This window comes from Scyliorhinus torazame, chromosome 1 (genome assembly GCF_047496885.1).
Source record: "Scyliorhinus torazame isolate Kashiwa2021f chromosome 1, sScyTor2.1, whole genome shotgun sequence".
Lineage (NCBI taxonomy): Eukaryota > Metazoa > Chordata > Chondrichthyes > Carcharhiniformes > Scyliorhinidae > Scyliorhinus > Scyliorhinus torazame.
The window spans coordinates 410,060,029-410,080,817 of NC_092707.1; the positions used below are offsets into that span (position 1 = coordinate 410,060,029).

At 53.0% G+C, this 20,789-nt stretch overlaps 1 protein-coding gene across 1 annotated transcript in view; it reads left to right on the forward strand.

The window, feature by feature from the left end:
• LOC140428352 (uncharacterized) overlaps positions 1 to 20,789 on the forward strand; it is a 77,580-nt gene that overhangs the window by 15,410 nt on the left and 41,381 nt on the right. Inside the window, exons 3-4 of the mRNA XM_072514732.1 lie at positions 64 to 116; positions 4,772 to 4,815. Coding sequence (XP_072370833.1) covers positions 64 to 116; positions 4,772 to 4,815 — 97 coding nt within the window. The remainder of the gene's footprint in view (positions 1 to 63; positions 117 to 4,771; positions 4,816 to 20,789) is intronic.

Below are 20,789 nucleotides of genomic sequence, written 5' to 3' on the forward strand. Positions count from 1 at the left end.
GTTTTATTGAGATGGTCACCTGATATTTCTGCTGTAATAAATCACTGACTTTTTTCTGTACAGTTTGCCGAGAACCCCTGAAGGTGAACTGAACACAGTATACGCAAGTGTCTGTGGTAAGAAACCATTGAAGTATGTCACAAACTCACCATTCTAAATCATATTTATTGTTCAGGATTGTTTCTAAACATCAGTTGGATGAATGTTGTCCTCACCATTGTTATCCCAGAAAAATGGAGACTTTCCTGTTTCAATCACTTAACACCGACATCACGGTATTGGACAGTGAGCTGCAGAGTAATACTCCCTCTCTCCTGCAGAGTAATACTCCCTCTCTCCTGCAGAGTAATGCACCCTCTCTCCTGCAGAGTAATGCTCCCTCTCTCCTGAAGAGTAATGCTCCCTCTCTCCTGCAGAGTAATGCTCCCACTCTCCTGCAGAGTAATACTCCCTCTCTCCTGCAGAGTGATGCTCCCTCTCTCCTGCAGAGTAATACTCCCTCTCTCCTGCAGAGTAATGCACCCTCTCTCCTGCAGAGTAATGCTCCCTCTCTCCTGCAGAGTAATGCTCCCACTCTCCTGCAGAGTGATGCTCCCTCTCTCCTGCAGAGTAATACTCCCTCTCTCCTGCAGAGTAATACTCCCTCTCTCCTGCAGAGTAATGCTCCCTCTTTCCTGCAGAGTAATTCTCGCTCTCTCCTGCAGAGTAATGCTCGCACTCTCCTGCAGAGTGATGCTCCCTCTCTCCTGCAGAGTAATACTCCCTCTCTCCTGCAGAGTAATGCTCCCTCTCTCCTGCAGAGTAATACTCCCTCTCTCCTGCAGAGTAATACTCCCACTCTCCTGCAGAGTAATGCTCCCTCTCTCCTGCAGAGTAATGCTCCCTCACTCCTGCAGAGTAATACTCCCTCTCTCCTGCAGCGTAATATTCCCTCTCTCCTGCAGAGTAATGCTCCCTCTCTCCTGCAGAGTAATACTCCCTCTCTCCTGCAGAGTAATGCTCCCTCTCTCCTGCAGAGCAATGCTCCCACGCTCCTGCAGAGTAATGCTCTCTCTCTCCTGCAGAGTAATGCTCCCTCAATCCTGCAGAGTAATACTCCCTCTCTCCTGCAGCGTAATATTCCCTCTCTCCTGCAGAGTAATGCTCCCTCTCTCTTGCAGAGTAATACTCCCTCTCTCCTGCAGAGTAATGCTCCCTCTCTCCTGCAGAGTAATATTCCCTCTCTCCTGCAGAGTAATACTCCCTCTCTCCTGCAGAGTAATGTTCCCTCTCTCCTGCAGAGTAATGCTCCCCCTCGCCTGCAGAGTAATACTCCCTCTCTCCTGCAGAGTAATGCTCCCTCTCTTCTGCAGAGTAATGCTCCCTCTCTCCTGCAGAGTAATGCTCCCTCTCTCCTGCAGAGTAATGCTCCCTCTCTCCTGCAGAGTAATGCTCCCTCACTCCTGCAGAGTAATGCTCCCTCTCTCCTGCAGAGTAATGCTCCCTCTCTCCTGCAGAGTAATACTCCCTCTCTCCTGCAGAGTAATACTCCCACTCTCCTGCAGAGTAATGCTTCCTCTCTCCTGCAGAGTAATGCTCACTCACTCCTGCAGAGTAATACTCCCTCTCTCCTGCAGCGTAATATTCCCTCTCTCCTGCAGAGTAATGCTCCCTCTCTCCTGCAGAGTAATACTCCCTCTCTCCTGCAGAGTAATGCTCCCTCTCTCCTGCAGAGCAATGCTCCCACTCTCCTGCAGAGTAATTCTCCCTCTCTCCTGCAGAGTAATGCTCCCTCACTCCTGCAGAGTAATACTCCCTCTCTCCTGCAGCGTAATATTCCCTCCCTCCTGCAGAGTAATGCTCCCTCTCTCCTGCAGAGTAATACTCCCTCTCTCCTGCAGAGTAATGCTCCCTCTATCCTGCAGAGTAATATTCCCTCTCTCCTGCAGAGTAATACTCCCTCTCTCCTGCAGAGTAATGTTCCCTCTCTCCTGCAGAGTAATGCTCCCCCTCGCCTGCAGAGTAATACTCCCTCTCTCCTGCAGAGTAATGCTCCCTCTCTCCTGCAGAGTAATGCTCCCTCTCTCCTGCAGAGTAATGCTCCCTCTCTCCTGCAGAGTAATGCTCCCTCTCTCCTGCAGAGTAATGCTCCCTCACTCCTGCAGAGTAATGCTCCCTCTCTCCTGCAGAGTAATGCTCCCTCTCTCCTGCAGAGTAATACTCCCTCTCTCCTGCAGAGTAATACTCCCACTCTCCTGCAGAGTAATGCTTCCTCTCTCCTGCAGAGTAATGCTCCCTCACTCCTGCAGAGTAATACTCCCTCTCTCCTGCAGCGTAATATTCCCTCTCTCCTGCAGAGTAATGCTCCCTCTCTCCTGCAGAGTAATACTCCCTCTCTCCTGCAGAGTAATGCTCCCTCTCTCCTGCAGAGCAATGCTCCCACTCTCCTGCAGAGTAATGCTCCCTCTCTCCTGCAGAGTAATGCTCCCTCACTCCTGCAGAGTAATACTCCCTCTCTCCTGCAGCGTAATATTCCCTCTCTCCTGCAGAGTAATGCTCCCTCTCTCCTGCAGAGTAATACTCCCTCTCTCCTGCAGAGTAATGCTCCCTCTATCCTGCAGAGTAATATTCCCTCTCTCCTGCAGAGTAATACTCCCTCTCTCCTGCAGAGTAATGTTCCCTCTCTCCTGCAGAGTAATGCTCCCCCTCTCCTGCAGAGTAATACTCCCTCTCTCCTGCAGAGTAATGCTCCCTCTCTCCTGCAGAGTAATGCTCCCTCTCTCCTGCAGAGTAATGCTCCCTCTCTCCTGCAGAGTAATGCTCCCTCTCTCCTGCAGAGTAATGCTCCCTCACTCCTGCAGAGTAATGCTCCCTCTCTCCTGCAGAATAATGCTCCCTCTCTCCTGCAGAGTAATGCTCCCTCTCTCCTGCAGAGTAATGCTCCCTCTCTCCTGCAGAGTAATGCTCCCTCTCTCCTGCAGAATAATACTCCCTCTCTCCTGCAGAGTAATGCTCCCTCTCTTCTGCAGAGTAATGCTCCCACTCTCCTGCAGAGTAATGCTCCCCCTCTCCTGCAGAGTAATACTCCCTCTCTCCTGCAGAGTAATACTCCCTCTCTCCTGCAGAGTAATACTCCCTCTCTCCTGCTGAGTAATGCTCCCTCTCTCCTGCAGAGTAATGCTCCCTCTCTCCTGCAGAGTAATGCTCCCCCTCTCCTGCAGAGTAATGCTCCCCCTCTCCTGCAGAGTAATGCTCCCTCTCTCCTGCAGAGTAATGCTCCCTCTCTCCTGCAGAGTAATGCTCCCCCTCTCCTGCAGAGTAATGCTCCCTCTCTCCTGCAGGGACGTTGAGCCACAGAGTAATGCTCCAACTCACAGCGCCGCACTCCCTCAGTACTGACCCTCTGACAATGCAGCACTCCCTCAGCACTGACCCTCTGACAGCGCAGCACTCCCTCAGTACTGACCCTCTGATAGTGCAGCACTCCCTCAGTACTGACCCTCTGACAATGCAGCACTCCCTCAGTACTGACCCTCGCCTGCAGAGTAATACTCCCTCTCTCCTGCAGAGTAATGCTCCCTCTCTCCTGCAGAGTAATGCTCCCCCTCTCCTGCAGAGTAATGCTCCCTCTCTCCTGCAGGGACGTTGAGCCACAGAGTAATGCTCCAACTCACAGCGCCGCACTCCCTCAGTACTGACCCTCTGACAATGCAGCACTCCCTCAGCACTGACCCTCTGACAATGCAGCACTCCCTCAGTACTGACCCTCTGACAATGCAGCACTCCCTCAGTACTGACCCTCTGACAGCGCAGCACTCCCTCAGTACTGACCCTCTGACAGTGCAGCGCTCCCTCAGTCCTGACCCTCTGACAGCGCAGCACTCCCTCAGTACTGACCCTCTGACAATGCAGCGCTCCCTCAGTACTGACCCTCTGGCTATGCAGCACTCCCTCAGCACTGACCCTCTGACAGCGCAGCACTCCCTCAGTACTGACCCTCTGACAGTGCGGCACTCCCTCAGTACTGACCCTCTGACAATGCAGCACTCCCTCAGTACTGACCCTCTGACTATGCAGCACTCCCTCAGCACTGACCCTCTGACAGCGCAGCACTCCCTCAGTACTGACCCTCTGACAGTGCAGCACTCCCTCAGTACTGACCCTCTGACAGCGCAGCGCTCCCTCAGTTCTGAACCTCTGACAGGGCAGCGCTCCCTCTGTACTGACCCTTTGACAGTGCAGCGCTCCCTCTGTACTGGCCCTCTGACAGTGCAGCACTCCCTCAGTACTGACCCTCAGACAGTGCACACTCCCTCAGGGCTGACCCTCTGACAGTGCGGCACTCCATAACTAAGAAGGTAGGGAGGCAAAAGCGGGAAATTATTGGCCGGTTTGCCTGACTTCGGTCATTGGTAAGCTTTTAGAGTCCATTATTAAAGATGAGATCATGGAGTACTTGGATGCACATGATAGAATAGGGCTGAGTGAGGATGGCTTCGTCAAGGGGAGGTCATGTCTGACAAATCTGTTAGAGTTCTTGTGGTAGTCACCACTGATGTATATATTAGTTGATGTGTGGTAAGGCCCTGCACTACAGGTACGAGGATAGTCCCTGCCTGCTGGCTCCACCCAGTAGGCGGAGTATAAATATGTGTGCTCCCTGTACAGTAGCCATTTCGCCAGCTGCTATAGGAGGCCACACATCTCCACGCTTCCCACACACTCCACTTTCTCTCTAATTATCAATCACATCAGCAGCGAGAATCACCTCAAAATTCTTGTTTTATTCCAGGTAAAATGCCGAATAACAAAGAGGAAGCTTCAACCTCTGCTGAGGTAAGGACTTTTCCACAGATCTCATGCTGCTGATTGGAGATCTTTCTTTCTCTTTAACTCCACACACCAGAGTTTGATCAGTTACATATCTGCCGTCCCCATTCTGAAGGAGCTGACTCTCACTGGGGAACAGATCCCAAATATCAGCACAGCTTCCTGTAGCCACATCCCACCACTCTTCCCCCTGGAACTAAAAACAAAACAGGACAGACGCTGCAAATCTGAAATAAGAACGTTAAATGCTGCAGAAACTCAGCAGGTCTGGCAGCATCTGTGGACAGAGAAACGGAATTAACGTTTCAAATTCACAATGATTCTGAAGAAATCGAACGTTAATTCCGTCTCTCTCTCCACAGCTGCTGCCAGACCTGCTGAGGTTTTCCAGCATTTCCTGTTCTTGTTCCAGTTTAAGGTGTGTCGGGCGGAGAGAATCATTAAGATGGGATTTAATGGAAATGAAACAGAGCCCCGTGTCGGGCTCATTCAGCCGGGGATTTCTCTGCTCTGCCAGTTATTAAACCCTGGGATATGACCCCGCTATTAAACGGGACCCTGGGACGTGACCCCGCTATTAAACGGGACCCTGGGGCGTGACCCCGCTATTAAACGGGACCCTGGGACGTGACCCCGCTATTAAACGGGACCCTGGGGCGTGACCCCGCTATTAAACGGGACCCTGGGACGTGACCCCGCTATTAAACGGGACCCTGGGGCGTGACCCCGCTATTAAACGGGACCCTGGGGCGTGACCCCGCTATTAAACGGGACCCTGGGACGTGACCCCGCTATTAAACGGGACCCTGGGACGTGGCCCCGCTATTAAACGGGACCCTGGAACGTGACCCCGCTATTAAACGGGACCCTGGGACGTGACCCCACTATTAAACGGGACCATGGGACGTGACCCTGCTATTAAACGGGACCCTGGGACGTGACCCCCGGGCCTGATACCCAGCATGGGTAAGATGCCACCTGGGCACCTTGGCACTGCAGGTCTGGCTCCCTGGCAGCACCCCTGCCAGCCTCGCCATGCCTCTGGGGCACTGCCAGAGTGACACCCAGGTGTCATTGCCAGAATGACTCCCAGGTGGCACTGCCAGAGTGACTCCCAGGTGTCACTGCCATAATGACTCCCAGGTGTCACTGCCAGAGTGACTCCCAGGTGTCACTGCCAGAGTGACTCCCAGGTGGCACTGCCAGAATGACTCCCAGGTGTCACTGCCAGAGTGACTCCCAGGTATTACTGCCAGTGTTACCCCCAGGTGTCAGTGCCAGAGTGACTCCCTGGTGTCACTGCCAGAGTGACTCCCAGGTGTCACTGCCAGAGTGACCCCCAGGTGGCATTGCCAGAGTGACTCCCAGGTGTTACTGCCAGTGTGACCCCCAGGTGTCAGTGCCAGAGTGACTCCCTGGTGTCACTGCCAGAGTGACTCCCAGGTGTCACTGCCAGAGTGACCCCCAGGTGGCATTGCCAGAGTGACTCCAAGGTGTCACTGCCAGAGTGACTCCCAGGTGGCACTGCCAGAGTGACCCCCAGGTGGCACTGCCAGAGTGACACCCAGGTGTCACTGCCAGAGTGACTCCCAGGTGTCACTGCCAGAGTGATTCCCAGGTGGCATTGCCAGAGTGACTCCCAGGTGCCACTGCCAGAGTGACTCCCAGGTGGCACTGCCAGAGTGACTCCCAGGTGGCATTGCCAGAGTGACTCCCAGGTGGCATTGCCAGAGTCACTCCCAGGTGTTACTGCCAGAGTGACTCCCAGGTGTCACTGCCAGAGTGACTCCCAGGTGGCATTGCCAGAGTCACTCCCAGGTGTTACTGCCAGAGTGACACCCAGGTGTCACTGCCAGAGTGACTCCCAGGTGGCATTGCCAGAGTGACTCCCAGGTAGCATTGCCAGAGTGACTCCCAGGTAGCACTGCCAGTGTGACTCCCAGGTGTCACTGCCAGAGTGACTCCCAGGGTGCATTGCCAGAGTGACTCCCAGGTGTCACTGCCAGAGTGACTCCCAGGTGTCACTACCAGAGTGACTCCCAGGTGGCATTGCCAGAGTCACTCCCAGGTGTTACTGCCAGAGTGACACCCAGGTGTCACTGCCAGAGTGACTCCCAGGTGGCATTGCCAGAGTGACTCCCAGGTAGCATTGCCAGAGTGACTCCCAGGTAGCACTGCCAGTGTGACTCCCAGGTGGCACTGCCAGAGTGACTCCCAGGTGGCACTGCCAGAGTGACTCCCAGGTGTCACTGCCAGAGTGACTCCCAGGTGGCATTGCCAGAGTGACACCCAGGTGGCATAGCCAGAGTGACTCCCAGGTGGCATAGCCAGAGTGTCTCCCAGGTGGCACTGCCAGAGTGACTCCCAGGTGGCACTGCCAGAGTGACTCCCAGGTGGCATAGCCAGAGTGACTCCCAGGTGGCATTGCCAGAGTGACTCCCAGGTGTCACTGCCAGAGTGACTCCCAGGTGGCATAGCCAGAGTGTCTCCCAGGTGGCACTGCCAGAGTGACTCCCAGGTGGCATTGCCAGAGTGACTCCCAGGTGGCATAGCCAGAGTGACTCCCAGGTGGCACTGCCAGTGTGACTCCCAGGTGGCACTGCCAGAGTGACTCCCAGGTGGCACTGCCAGAGTGACTCCCAGGTGTCATTGCCAGAGTGACTCCCAGGTGGCATAGCCAGAGTGACTCCCAGGTGGCACTGCCAGAGTGACTCCCAGGTGGCATTGCCAGAGTGACTCCCAGGTGGCATAGCCAGAGTGACTCCCAGGTGGCATTGCCAGAGTGACTCCCAGGTCGCATAGCCAGAGTGACTCCCAGGTGGCATTGCCAGAGTGACTCCCAGGTGGCACTGCCAGAGTGACTCCCAGGTGGCACTGCCAGAGTGACTCCCAGGTGGCATTGCCAGAGTGACTCCCAGGTGGCATGCCAGAGTGACTCCCAGGTGACATTGCCAGAGTCACTCCCAGGTGTCACTGCCAGAGTGACTCCCAGGTGGCATTGCCAGAGTGACTCGCAGGTGGCACTGCCAGAGTGACTCCCAGGTGGCAGTGCCAGAGTGACTCCCAGGTGGCACTGCCAGAGTGACTCCCAGGTGGCATTGCCAGAGTGACTCCCAGGTGTCACTGCCAGAGTGACTCCCAGGTGGCACTGCCAGAGTGACTCCCAGGTGTCATTGCCAGAGTGACTCGCAGGTGGCACTGCCAGAGTGACACCCAGGTGGCATTGCCAGAGTGACTCCCAGGTGTCACTGCCAGAGTGACTCCCAGGTGTCACTGCCAGAATGACTCCCAGGTGGCATTGCCAGAGTGACTCGCAGGTGGCATTGCCAGAGTGACTCCAGGTGGCATTGCCAGAGTGACTCCCAGGTGGCACTGCCAGAGTGACTCCCAGGTGGCAGTGCCAGAGTGACTCCCAGGTGTCACTGCCAGAGTGACCCCCAGGTGTCACTGCCAGAGTGACTCCCAGGTGTCACTAACAGAGTGACTCCCAGGTGGCACCGCCAGAATGACTCCCATGTGTCCCTGTCAGAGTGCCTCCCAGGTGGCATTGCCAGAGTGACTCCCAGGTGTCACTGCCAGAGTGACTCCCAGGTGTTACTGCCAGTGTGACCCCCAGGTGTCATTGCCAGAGTGACTCCCAGGTGTCAGTGCCAGAGTGACTCCCTGGTGTCACTGCCAGAGTGACTCCCAGGTGTCACTGCCAGAGTGACCCCCAGGTGGCATTGCCAGAGTGACTCCAAGGTGTCACTGCCAGAGTGACTCCCAGGTGGCACTGCCAGAGTGACTCCCAGGTGTCACTGCCAGAGTGACTCCCAGGTGGCATTGCCAGAGTCACCCCCAGGTGGCAGTGCCAGAGTGACTCCCAGGTGGCATTGCCAGAGTCACTCCCAGGTGGCACTGCCAGAGTGACTCCCAGGTGGCATTGCCAGAGTCACTCCCAGGTGTCATTGCCAGAGTGACTCCCAGGTGTCATTGCCAGAGTCACCCCCAGGTGGCAGTGCCAGAGTGACTCCCAGGTGGCATTGCCAGAGTCACTCCCAGGTGGCACTGCCAGAGTGACTCCCAGGTGGCATTGCCAGAGTCACTCCCAGGTGTCATTGCCAGAGTGACTCCCAGGTGTCATTGCCAGAATGACTCCCAGGTGGCATTGCCAGAGTCACTCCCAGGTGTCACTGCCAGAGTCACTCCCAGGTGTCATTGCTAGAGTGACTCCCAGGTGTCACTGCCAGAGTGACTCTCAGGTGGCATTGGCAGAGTGACTCACAGGTGTCACTGCCAGAGTGACTCCCAGGTGGCACTGCCAGTGTGGCTCCCAGGTGGCATTGCCAAAGTGACTCCCAGGTGTCACTGCCAGAGTGACTCCCAGGTGTCACTGCCAGAGTGACTCCCAGGTGGCATTGGCAGAGTGACTCACAGGTGGCATTGCCAGAGTGACTCCCAGGTGTCATTGCCAGAGTGACTAGCAGGTGTCACTGCCAGAGTGACTCCCTGGTGTCACTGCCAGAGTGGCTCCCAGGTGGCATTGCCAGAGTGACTCCCAGGTGTCACTGTCAGAGTGACTCCCTGGTGTCACTGCCAGAGTGGCTCCCAGGTGGCATTGCCAGAGTGACTCGCAGGTGGCACTGCCAGAGTGACACCCAGGTGGCATTGCCAGAGTGACTCCCAGGTGTCACTGCCAGAGTGACTCCCAGGTGTCACTGCCAGAATGACTCCCAGGTGGCATTGCCAGAGTGACTCGCAGGTGGCATTGCCAGAGTGACTCCCAGGTGGCATTGCCAGAGTGACTCCCAGGTGGCACTGCCAGAGTGACTCCCAGGTGGCAGTGCCAGAGTGACTCCCAGGTGTCACTGCCAGAGTGACCCCCAGGTGTCACTGCCAGAGTGACTCCCAGGTGTCACTAACAGAGTGACTCCCAGGTGGCACCGCCAGAATGACTCCCATGTGTCCCTGTCAGAGTGCCTCCCAGGTGGCATTGCCAGAGTGACTCCCAGGTGTCACTGCCAGAGTGACTCCCAGGTGTTACTGCCAGTGTGACCCCCAGGTGTCATTGCCAGAGTGACTCCCAGGTGTCAGTGCCAGAGTGACTCCCTGGTGTCACTGCCAGAGTGACTCCCAGGTGTCACTGCCAGAGTGACCCCCAGGTGGCATTGCCAGAGTGACTCCAAGGTGTCACTGCCAGAGTGACTCCCAGGTGGCACTGCCAGAGTGACTCCCAGGTGTCACTGCCAGAGTGACTCCCAGGTGGCATTGCCAGAGTCACCCCCAGGTGGCAGTGCCAGAGTGACTCCCAGGTGGCATTGCCAGAGTCACTCCCAGGTGGCACTGCCAGAGTGACTCCCAGGTGGCATTGCCAGAGTCACTCCCAGGTGTCATTGCCAGAGTGACTCCCAGCTGTCATTGCCAGAGTCACCCCCAGGTGGCAGTGCCAGAGTGACTCCCAGGTGGCATTGCCAGAGTCACTCCCAGGTGGCACTGCCAGAGTGACTCTCAGGTGGCATTGGCAGAGTGACTCACAGGTGTCACTGCCAGAGTGACTCCCAGGTGGCACTGCCAGTGTGGCTCCCAGGTGGCATTGCCAAAGTGACTCCCAGGTGTCACTGCCAGAGTGACTCCCAGGTGTCACTGCCAGAGTGACTCCCAGGTGGCATTGGCAGAGTGACTCACAGGTGGCATTGCCAGATTGACTCCCAGGTGTCATTGCCAGAGTGACTAGCAGGTGTCACTGCCAGAGTGACTCCCTGGTGTCACTGCCAGAGTGGCTCCCAGGTGGCATTGCCAGAGTGACTCCCAGGTGTCACTGTCAGAGTGACTCCCTGGTGTCACTGCCAGAGTGGCTCCCAGGTGGCATTGCCAGAGTGACTCCCTGGTGTCACTGCCAGAGTGACTCCCAGGTGGCATTGCCAGAATGACTCCCAGGTGTCACTGCCAGAGTGGCTCCCAGGTGGCATTGCCAGAGTGACTCCCAGGTGTCACTGCCAGAGTGACTCCCAGGTGTTACTGCCAGAGTGACTCCCAGGTGTCATTGCCAGAGTGACTCCCAGGTGTCACTGCCAGAGTGGCTCCCAGGTGGCATTGCCAGAGTGACTCCCAGGTGTCACTGCCAGAGTGACTCCCAGGTGTTACTGCCAGAGTGACTCCCAGGTGTCATTGCCAGAGTGACTCCCAGGTGTCACTGCCAGAGTGACTCCCAGGTGTCACTGCCAGAGTGACTCCCAGGTGGCACTGCCAGAGTGACTCCCAGGTGTCACTGCCAGAGTGACTCCCAGGTGGCATTGGCAGAGTGACTCCCAGGTGTCATTGCCAGAGTGACTCCCAGGTGTCACTGCCAGAGTGACTCCCTGGTGTCACTGCCAGAGTGACTCCCAGGTGTCACTGCCAGAGTGACTCCCAGGTCTCACTGCCAGAGTGACTCCCAGGTGGCATTGCCAGAGTGACTCCCAGGTGTCACTGCCAGAGTGACTCCCAGGTGTCACTGCCAGAGTGACTCCCTGGTGTCACTGCCAGAGTGGCTCCCAGGTGGCACTGCCAGAGTGGCTCCCAGGTGTCACTGCCAGAGTGGCTCCCAGGTGGCATTGCCAGAGTGACTCCCAGGTGTCATTGCCAGAGTGACTCCCAGGTGTCACTGCCAGAGTGACTCCCTGGTGTCACTGCCAGAGTGACTCCCAGGTGGCACTGCCAGAGTGACTCCCAGGTGTCACTGCCAGAGTGACTCCCAGGTGGCATTGGCAGAGTGACTCCCAGGTGTCATTGCCAGAGTGACTCCCAGGTATCACTGCCAGAGTGACTCCCTGGTGTCACTGCCAGAGTGGCTCCCAGGTGGCATTGCCAGAGTGACTCCCAGGTGTCACTGCCAGAGTGACTCCCAGGTGTCACTGCCAGAGTGACTCCCAGGTGTCACTGCCAGAGTGACTCCCAGGTGTCACTGCCAGAGTGACTCCCAGGTGTCACTGCCAGAGTGACTCCCAGGTGTCACTGCCAGAGTGGCTCCCAGGTGGTATTGCCAGAGTGGCTCCCAGGTGTCACTGCCAGAGTGACTCCCAGGTGTCACTGCCAGAGTGACTCCCAGGTGTCACTGCCAGAGTGACTCCCAGGTGTCACTGCCAGAGTGACTCCCAGGTGTCACTGCCAGCGTGACTCCCAGGTGTCACTGCCAGCGTGACTCCCAGGTGACACTGCCAGAGTGACTCCCAGGTGACATTGCCAAAGTGGCAACCGGGTGGAATTGCCAAGGTGACAGGCTGGCAGTGCCTTGGTGCTGGGTACAATTGGGGGTGCCAGGGTAACACCCTGCCCAGAGAACAGCCACCGAGGGTCCCCGGATCGCCTGGGAGACCCCCCCCTTCTCCAAGTGCCGATACGCCTGTCCACGTTTGTGGAAACCAGTGCTAAACGGCCCCGCTCCGGGTCTCCGAGGCGATGTTGTTCGATGCCGGGCACTGGGTCGATCCAGCGGGGACAGATTCCAGTGAGACTAACTGCTCACTTGGATATCCAAATCTGAATCCCGACCTCAATTCGGGGGATCCCGGTCGCAATGCCCCGTGAGACCTCGTGAGGCGTGACGAGGCCGGTAAATCTCACAAGAGGCTCCTCACCAGATTTGTCAGGTCCCGGGTCGGGCACGGCGAGGCCAATAGGTCGCACCCTAAATTTGGCAGGTGGGGGAGGGGGTGTAACATCGGAACTGCAGCAGGCCGCACAGTCCTTTCAATTGTCCCAATCGGAGACCGTGTCGATATGTGTCTCCACTCTGTGTACACAAGGTGGTTCTCGAACATTCTCTTGCTGAACAAAAGCTAATTGTTAGGATGGAAAATGCGGAGCTCAATCCCTCTCCAGTTCCCCATTAACCGGGTGGCCCTCTGTCCCTCCCGCACTTCACTCACTCGGATGTATGAAGTCCCAGATCAGTTAGAGTCACAGACGCCCAAAGCACAGAGAAGGCCCTTCGGCCCATCACACCCACACCGGTCAGAAACAACCACCCAACTGAACACTGTGAGTTTGTGGGGGGGGGGGGGGGGGGGTTGTCCTGTGTTTAGTTTGGGGGTGGGTTTGTTCTGTGTTGAGTTTCGGGGTGAGTTTGTCCTGTGTTTAGTTTGGGGGTGGGTTTGTCCTGTGTTTAGTTTGGGGGTGGGTTTGTTCTGTGTTTAGTTTGGGGGTGGGTTTGTTCTGTGTTTAGTTTGGGGGTGGGTTTGTTCTGTGTTTAGTTTGAGGGTGGGTTTGTTCTGTGTTTTGTTTGGGGGGTTTGTTCTGTGTTTAGTTTGGGGGTGGGTTTGTTCTGTGTTTAGTTTGGGGGTGGGTTTGTTCTGTGTTTAGCTTGGGGGTGGATTTGTTCTGTGTTAGGTTTGGGGTGTTTGTTCTGTGTTTAGCTTGGGGGTGGGTTTGATCTGTGTTTAGTTTGGAGGGGGTTTGTTCTGTGTTTACTTTGGAGGGTGTTTGTTCTGTGTTTAGTTTGGGGGTAGGTTTGTTCTGTGTTTAGTTTGGGGGTGGGTTTGTCCTGTGTTGAGTTTGGGGGTGGATTTGTTCGGTGTTTAGTTTGGGGGTGGGTTTGTCCTGTGTTTAGTTTGGGGGTGGGTTTGTCCTGTGTTGAGTTTGGGGGTGAGTTTGTCCTGTGTTTAGTTTGGGGGTGGGTTTGTCCTGTGTTTAGTTTGGGGGTGGGTTTGTCCTGTGTTTAGTTTGGGGGTGGGTTTGTCCTGTGTTTAGTTTGTGGTGGGTTTGTCCTGTGTTTAGTTTGGGGGTGGGTTTGATCTGTGTTTAGTTTGGAGGGGGTTTGTTCTGTGTTTACATTGGAGGGTGTTTGTTCTGTGTTTAGTTTGGGGGTAGGTTTGTTCTGTGTTTAGTTTGGGGAGCGGGTTTGTTCTGTGTTTAGTTTGGGGGTGGGTTTGTTCTGTGTTTAGTTTGGGGGTGGGTTTGTTCTGTGTTTAGTTTGGGGGTGGGTTTGTCCTGTGTTGAGTTTGGGGGTGGGTTTGTCCTGTGTTGAGTTTGGGGGTGGGTTTGTCCTGTGTTTAGTTTGGGGGGTTTGTTCTGTGTTTAGTTTGGGGGTGGGATTGTTCTGTGTTTAGTTTGGGGGTGGGTTTGTTCTGTGTTGAGTTTCGGGGTGAGTTTGTCCTGTGTTTAGTTTGGGGGTGGGTTTGTCCTGTGTTTAGTTTGGGGGTGGGTTTGTTCTGTGTTTAGTTTGGGGGTGGGTTTGTTCTGTGTTTAGTTTGGGGGTGGGTTTGTTCTGTGTTTAGTTTGAGGGTGGGTTTGTTCTGTGTTTTGTTTGGGGGGTTTGTTCTGTGTTTAGTTTGGGGGTGGGTTTGTTCTGTGTTTAGTTTGGGGGTGGGTTTGTTCTGTGTTTAGCTTGGGGGTGGATTTGTTCTGTGTTAGGTTTGGGGTGTTTGTTCTGTGTTTAGCTTGGGGGTGGGTTTGATCTGTGTTTAGTTTGGAGGGGGTTTGTTCTGTGTTTACTTTGGAGGGTGTTTGTTCTGTGTTTAGTTTGGGGGTGGGATTGTTCTGTGTTTAGTTTGGGGGTGGGTTTGTCCTGTGTTGAGTTTGGGGGTGAGTTTGTCCTGTGTTTAGTTTGGGGGTGGGTTTGTCCTGTGTTTAGTTTGGGGGTGGGTTTGTCCTGTGTTTAGTTTGGGAGTGGGTTTGTCCTGTGTTTAGTTTGTGGTGGGTTTGTCCTGTGTTTAGTTTGGGGGTGGGTTTGTTCTGTGATTAGTTTGGGGGCGGGTTTGTTCTGTGTTTAGTTTGGGGGTGGGTTTGTTCTGTGTTTAGTTTGGGGGTGGGTTTGTTCTGTGTTTAGTTTGGGGGTGGGTTTGTTCTGTGTTTAGCTTGGGGGTGGCTTTGTTCTGTGTTAAGCTTGGGGGTGGGTTTGTTCTGTGTTAAGTTTGGGGTGTTTGTTCTGTGTTTAGTTTGGGGGTAGGTTTGTTCTGTGTTTAGTTTGGGGGTGGGTTTGTCCTGTGTTTAGTTTGGGGGTGGGTTTGTTCTGTGTTTAGTTTGGGGTGGTTTTGTCCTGTGTTGAGTTTGGGGGAGGGTTTGTCCTGTGTTGAGTTTGGGGATGGGTTTGTTCTGTGTTTAGTTTGGGGATGGGTTTGTTCTGTGTTTAGTTTGGGGGTGGGTTTGTCCTGTGTTTAGTTTGGGGGTGGGTTTGTCCTGTGTTTAGTTTGGGGGTGGGTTTGTCCTGTGTTTAGTTTGTGGTGGGTTTGTCCTGTGTTTAGTTTGGGGATGGGTTTGTTCTGTGTTTAGTTTGGGGGTGGGTTTGTTCTGTGTTTTGTTTGGGGGGGTTTGTTCTGTGTTTAGTTTGGGGTGGTTTTGTCCTGTGTTGAGTTTGGGGGAGGGTTTGTCCTGTGTTGAGTTTGGGGATGGGTTTGTTCTGTGTTTAGTTTGGGGATGGGTTTGTTCTGTGTTTAGTTTGGGGGTGGGTTTGTCCTGTGTTTAGTTTGGGGGTGGGTTTGTTCTGTGTTTAGTTTGGGGGTGGGTTTGTCCTGTGTTGAGTTTGGGGGTGGGTTTGTCCTGTGTTGAGTTTGGGGGTGGATTTGTACTGTGTTTAGTTTGGGGGTGGGTTTGTTCTGTGTTTAGTTTGGCGGTGGGTTTGTCCTGTGTTTAGTTTGGGGGTGGGTTTGTCCTGTGTTTAGTTTGGGGGTGGGTTTGTCCTGTGTATAGTTTGGGGGTGGGTTTGTCCTGTGTTTAGTTTGTGGTGGGTTTGTCCTGTGTTTAGTTTTACGGGTGGGTTTGTCCTGTGTTTAGTTTGGGGGTGGGTTTGTTCTGTGTTTAGTTTGGGGGTGGGTTTGTTCTGTGTTTAGTTTGAGGGTGGGTTTGTTCTGTGTTTTGTTTGGGGGGTTTGTTCTGTGTTTAGTTTGGGGGCGGGTTTGTTCTGTGTTTAGTTTGGGGGTGGGTTTGTTCTGTGTTTAGTTTGGGGGTGAGTTTGTCCTGTGTTTAGTTTGGGGGTGGGTTTGTCCTGTGTTTCGTTTGGGGGTGGGTTTGTCCTGTGTTTAGTTTGGGGGTGGGTTTGTCCTGTGTTTAGTTTGTGGTGGGTTTGTCCTGTGTTTAGTTTGGGGGGGTGTTTGTCCTATGTTTAGTTTGGGGGTGGGTTTGTCCTGTGTTTAGTTTGGGGGTGGGTTTGTTCTGTGTTTAGTTTGGGGGTGGGTTTGTCCTGTGTTGAGTTTGGGGGTGGGTTTGTCCTGTGTTGAGTTTGGGGGTGGGTTTGTCCTGTGTTTAGTTTGGGGGGTTTGTTCTGTGTTTAGTTTGGGGGTGGGATTGTTCTGTGTTTAGTTTGGGGGTGGGTTTGTTCTGTGTTGAGTTTCGGGGTGAGTTTGTCCTGTGTTTAGTTTGGGGGTGGGTTTGTCCTGTGTTTAGTTTGGGGGTGGGTTTGTTCTGTGTTTAGTTTGGGGGTGGGTTTGTTCTGTGTTTAGTTTGGGGGTGGGTTTGTTCTGTGTTTAGTTTGAGGGTGGGTTTGTTCTGTGTTTTGTTTGGGGGGTTTGTTCTGTGTTTAGTTTGGGGGTGGGTTTGTTCTGTGTTTAGTTTGGGGGTGGGTTTGTTCTGTGTTTAGCTTGGGGGTGGATTTGTTCTGTGTTAGGTTTGGGGTGTTTGTTCTGTGTTTAGCTTGGGGGTGGGTTTGATCTGTGTTTAGTTTGGAGGGGGTTTGTTCTGTGTTTACTTTGGAGGGTGTTTGTTCTGTGTTTAGTTTGGGGGTAGGTTTGTTCTGTGTTTAGTTTGGGGGTGGGTTTGTCCTGTGTTGAGTTTGGGGGTGGATTTGTTCGGTGTTTAGTTTGGGGGTGGGTTTGTCCTGTGTTTAGTTTGGGGGTGAGTTTGTCCTGTGTTTAGTTTGGGGGTGGGTTTGTCCTGTATTTAGTTTGGGGGTGGGTTTGTCCTGTGTTTAGTTTGGGGGTGGGTTTGTCCTGTGTTTAGTTTGTGGTGGGTTTGTCCTGTGTTTAGTTTGGGGGTGGGTTTGATCTGTGTTTAGTTTGGAGGGGGTTTGTTCTGTGTTTACTTTGGAGGGTGTTTGTTCTGTGTTTAGTTTGGGGGTAGGTTTGTTCTGTGTTTAGTTTGGGGAGCGGGTTTGTTCTGTGTTTAGTTTGGGGGTGGGTTTATTCTGTGTTTAGTTTGGGGGTGGGTTTGTTCTGTGTTTAGTTTGGGGGTGGGTTTGTCCTTTGTTGAGTTTGGGGGTGGGTTTGTCCTGTGTTGAGTTTGGGGGTGGGTTTGTCCTGTGTTTAGTTTGAGGGGTTTGTTCTGTGTTTAGTTTGGGGGTGGGATTGTTCTGTGTTTAGTTTGGGGGTGGGTTTGTCCTGTGTTGAGTTTGGGGGTGAGTTTGTCCTGTGTTTAGTTTGGGGGTGGGTTTGTCCTGTGTTTAGTTTGGGGGTGGGTTTGTCCTGTGTTTAGTTTGGGAGTGGGTTTGTCCTGTGTTTAGTTTGTGGTGGGTTTGTCCTGTGTTTAGTTTGGGGGTGGGTTTGTTCTGTGATTAGTTTGGGGGCGGGTTTGTTCTGTGTTTAGTTTGGGGGTGGGTTTGTTCTGTGTTTAGTTTGGGGGTGGGTTTGTTCTGTGTTTAGTTTGGGGGTGGGTTTGTTCTGTGTTTAGCTTGGGGGTGGCTTTGTTCTGTGTTAAGCTTGGGGGTGGGTTTGTTCTGTGTTAAGTTTGGGGTGTTTGTTCTGTGTTTAGTTTGGGGGTAGGTTTGTTCTGTGTTTAGTTTGGGGGTGGGTTTGTCCTGTGTTTAGTTTGGGGGTGGGTTTGTTCTGTGTTTAGTTTGGGGTGGTTTTGTCCTGTGTTGAGTTTGGGGGAGGGTTTGTCCTGTGTTGAGTTTGGGGATGGGTTTGTTCTGTGTTTAGTTTGGGGATGGGTTTGTTCTGTGTTTAGTTTGGGGGTGGGTTTGTCCTGTGTTTAGTTTGGGGGTGGGTTTGTCCTGTGTTTAGTTTGGGGGTGGGTTTGTCCTGTGTTTAGTTTGTGGTGGGTTTGTCCTGTGTTTAGTTTGGGGATGGGTTTGTTCTGTGTTTAGTTTGGGGGTGGGTTTGTTCTGTGTTTTGTTTGGGGGGGTTTGTCCTGTGTTTAGTTTGGGGTGGTTTTGTCCTGTGTTGAGTTTGGGGGAGGGTTTGTCCTGTGTTGAGTTTGGGGATGGGTTTGTTCTGTGTTTAGTTTGGGGATGGGTTTGTTCTGTGTTTAGTTTGGGGGTGGGTTTGTCCTGTGTTTAGTTTGGGGGTGGGTTTGTTCTGTGTTTAGTTTGGGGGTGGGTTTGTCCTGTGTTGAGTTTGGGGGTGGGTTTGTCCTGTGTTGAGTTTGGGGGTGGATTTGTACTGTGTTTAGTTTGGGGGTGGGTTTGTTCTGTGTTTAGTTTGGCGGTGGGTTTGTCCTGTGTTTAGTTTGGGGGTGGGTTTGTCCTGTGTTTAGTTTGGGGGTGGGTTTGTCCTGTGTATAGTTTGGGGGTGAGTTTGTCCTGTGTTTAGTTTGTGTTGGGTTTGTCCTGTGTTTAGTTTTACGGGTGGGTTTGTCCTGTGTTTAGTTTGGGGGTGGGTTTGTTCTGTGTTTAGTTTGGGGGTGGGTTTGTTCTGTGTTTAGTTTGAGGGTGGGTTTGTTCTGTGTTTTGTTTGGGGGGTTTGTTCTGTGTTTAGTTTGGGGGCGGGTTTGTTCTGTGTTTAGTTTGGGGGTGGGTTTGTTCTGTGTTTAGTTTGGGGGTGGGTTTGTCCTGTGTTGAGTTTGGGGGTGAGTTTGTCCTGTGTTTAGTTTGGGGGTGGGTTTGTCCTGTGTTTCGTTTGGGGGTGGGTTTGTCCTGTGTTTAGTTTGGGGGTGGGTTTGTCCTGTGTTTAGTTTGTGGTGGGTTTGTCCTGTGTTTAGTTTGGGGGGGTGTTTGTCCTATGTTTAGTTTGGGGGTGGGTTTGTCCTGTGTTTAGTTTGGGGGTGGGTTTGTTCTGTGTTTAGTTTGGGGGTGGGTTTGTTCTGTGTTTAGTTTGGGGGTGGGTTTGTTCTGTGTTTAGTTTGAGGGTGGGTTTTTTCTGTGTTTAGCTTGGGGGTGGGTTTGTTCTGTGTTAAGTTTGGGGTGTTTGTTCTGTGTTTAGCTTGGGGGTGGGTTTGATCTGTGTTTAGTTTGGAGGGGGTTTGTTCTGTGTTTACTTTGGAGGGTGTTTGTTCTGTGTTTAGTTTGGGGGTAGGTTTGTTCTGTGTTTAGTTTGGGGGTGGGTTTGTCCTGTGTTGAGTTTGGGGGTGGATTTGTTCGGTGTTTAGTTTGGGGGTGGGTTTGTCCTGTGTTTAGTTTGGGGGTGGGTTTGTCCTGTGTTGAGTTTGGGGGTGAGTTTGTCCTGTGTTTAGTTTGGGGGTGGGTTTGTCCTGTGTTTAGTTTGGGGGTGGGTTTGTCCTGTGTTTAGTTTGGGGGTGGGTTTGTCCTGTGTTTAGTTTGTGGTGGGTTTGTCCTGTGTTTAGTTTGGGGGTGGGTTTGGTCTGTGTTTAGTTTGGAGGGGGGTTGTTCTGTGTTTACTTTGGAGGGTGTTTGTTCTGTGTTTAGTTTGGGGGTAGGTTTGTTCTGTGTTTAGTTTGGGGAGCGGGTTTGTTCTGTGTTTAGTTTGGGGGTGGGTTTGTTCTGTGTTTAGTTTGGGGGTGGGTTTGTTCTGTGTTTAGTTTGGGGGTGGGTTTGTCCTGTGTTGAGTTTGGGGGTGGGTTTGTCCTGTGTTGAGTTTGGTTGGTGGGTTTGTCCTGTGTTGAGTTTGGGGGTGGGTTTGTCCTGTGTTTAGTTTGGGGGGTTTGTTCTGTGTTTAGTTTGGGGGTGGGATTGTTCTGTGTTTAGTTTGGGGGTGGGTTTGTCCTGTGTTGAGTTTGGGGGTGAGTTTGTCCTGTGTTTAGTTTGGGGGTGGGTTTGTCCTGTGTTTAGTTTGGGGGTGGGTTTGTCCTGTGTTTAGTTTGGGAGTGGGTTTGTCCTGTGTTTAGTTTGTGGTGGGTTTGTCCTGTGTTTAGTTTGGGGGTGGGTTTGTTCTGTGTTTAGTTTGGGGGCGGGTTTGTTCTGTGTTTAGTTTGGGGGTGGGTTTGTTCTGTGTTTAGTTTGGGGGTGGGTTTGTTCTGTGTTTAGTTTGGGGGTGGGTTTGTTCTGTGTTTAGCTTGGGGGTGGCTTTGTTCTGTGTTAAGCTTGGGGGTGGGTTTGTTCTGTGTTAAGTTTGGGGTGTTTGTTCTGTGTTTAGTTTGGGGGTAGGTTTGTTCTGTGTTTATTTTGGGGGTGGGTTTGTCCTGTGTTTAGTTTGGGGGTGGGTTTGTTCTGTGTTTAGTTTGGGGTGGTTTTGTCCTGTGTTGAGTTTGGGGGAGGGTTTGTCCTGTGTTGAGTTTGGGGATGGGTTTGTTCTGTGTTTAGTTTGGGGATGGGTTTGTTCTGTGTTTAGTTTGGGGGTGGGTTTGTCCTGTGTTTAGTTTGGGGGTGGGTTTGTCCTGTGTTTAGTTTGGGGGTGGGTTTGTCCTGTGTTTAGTTTGTGGTGGGTTTGTCCTGTGTTTAGTTTGGGGATGGGTTTGTTCTGTGTTTAGTTTGGGGGTGGGTTTGTTCTGTGTTTTGTTTGGGGGGGTTTGTTCTGTGTTTAGTTTGGGGAGGTTTTGTCCTGTGTTGAGTTTGGGGGAGGGTTTGTCCTGTGTTGAGTTTGGGGATGGGTTTGTTCTGTGTTTAGTTTGGGGATGGGTTTGTTCTGTGTTTAATTTGGGGGTGGGTTTGTCCTGTGTTTAGTTTGGGGGTGGGTTTGTTCTGTGTTTAGTTTGGGGGTGGGTTTGTCCTGTGTTGAGTTTGGGGGTGGGTTTGTCCTGTGTTGAGTTTGGGGGTGGATTTGTTCTGTGTTTAGTTTGGGGGTGGGTTTGTCCTGTGTTTAGTTTGGGGGTGGGTTTGTCCTGTGTTTAGTTTGTGGTGGGTTTGTCCTGTGTTTAGTTTGGGGATGGGTTTGTTCTCTGTTTAGTTTGGGGGTGGGTTTGTTCTGTGTTTTGTTTGGGGGGGTTTGTTCTGTGTTTAGTTTGGGGTGGTTTTGTCCTGTGTTGAGTTTGGGGATGGGTTT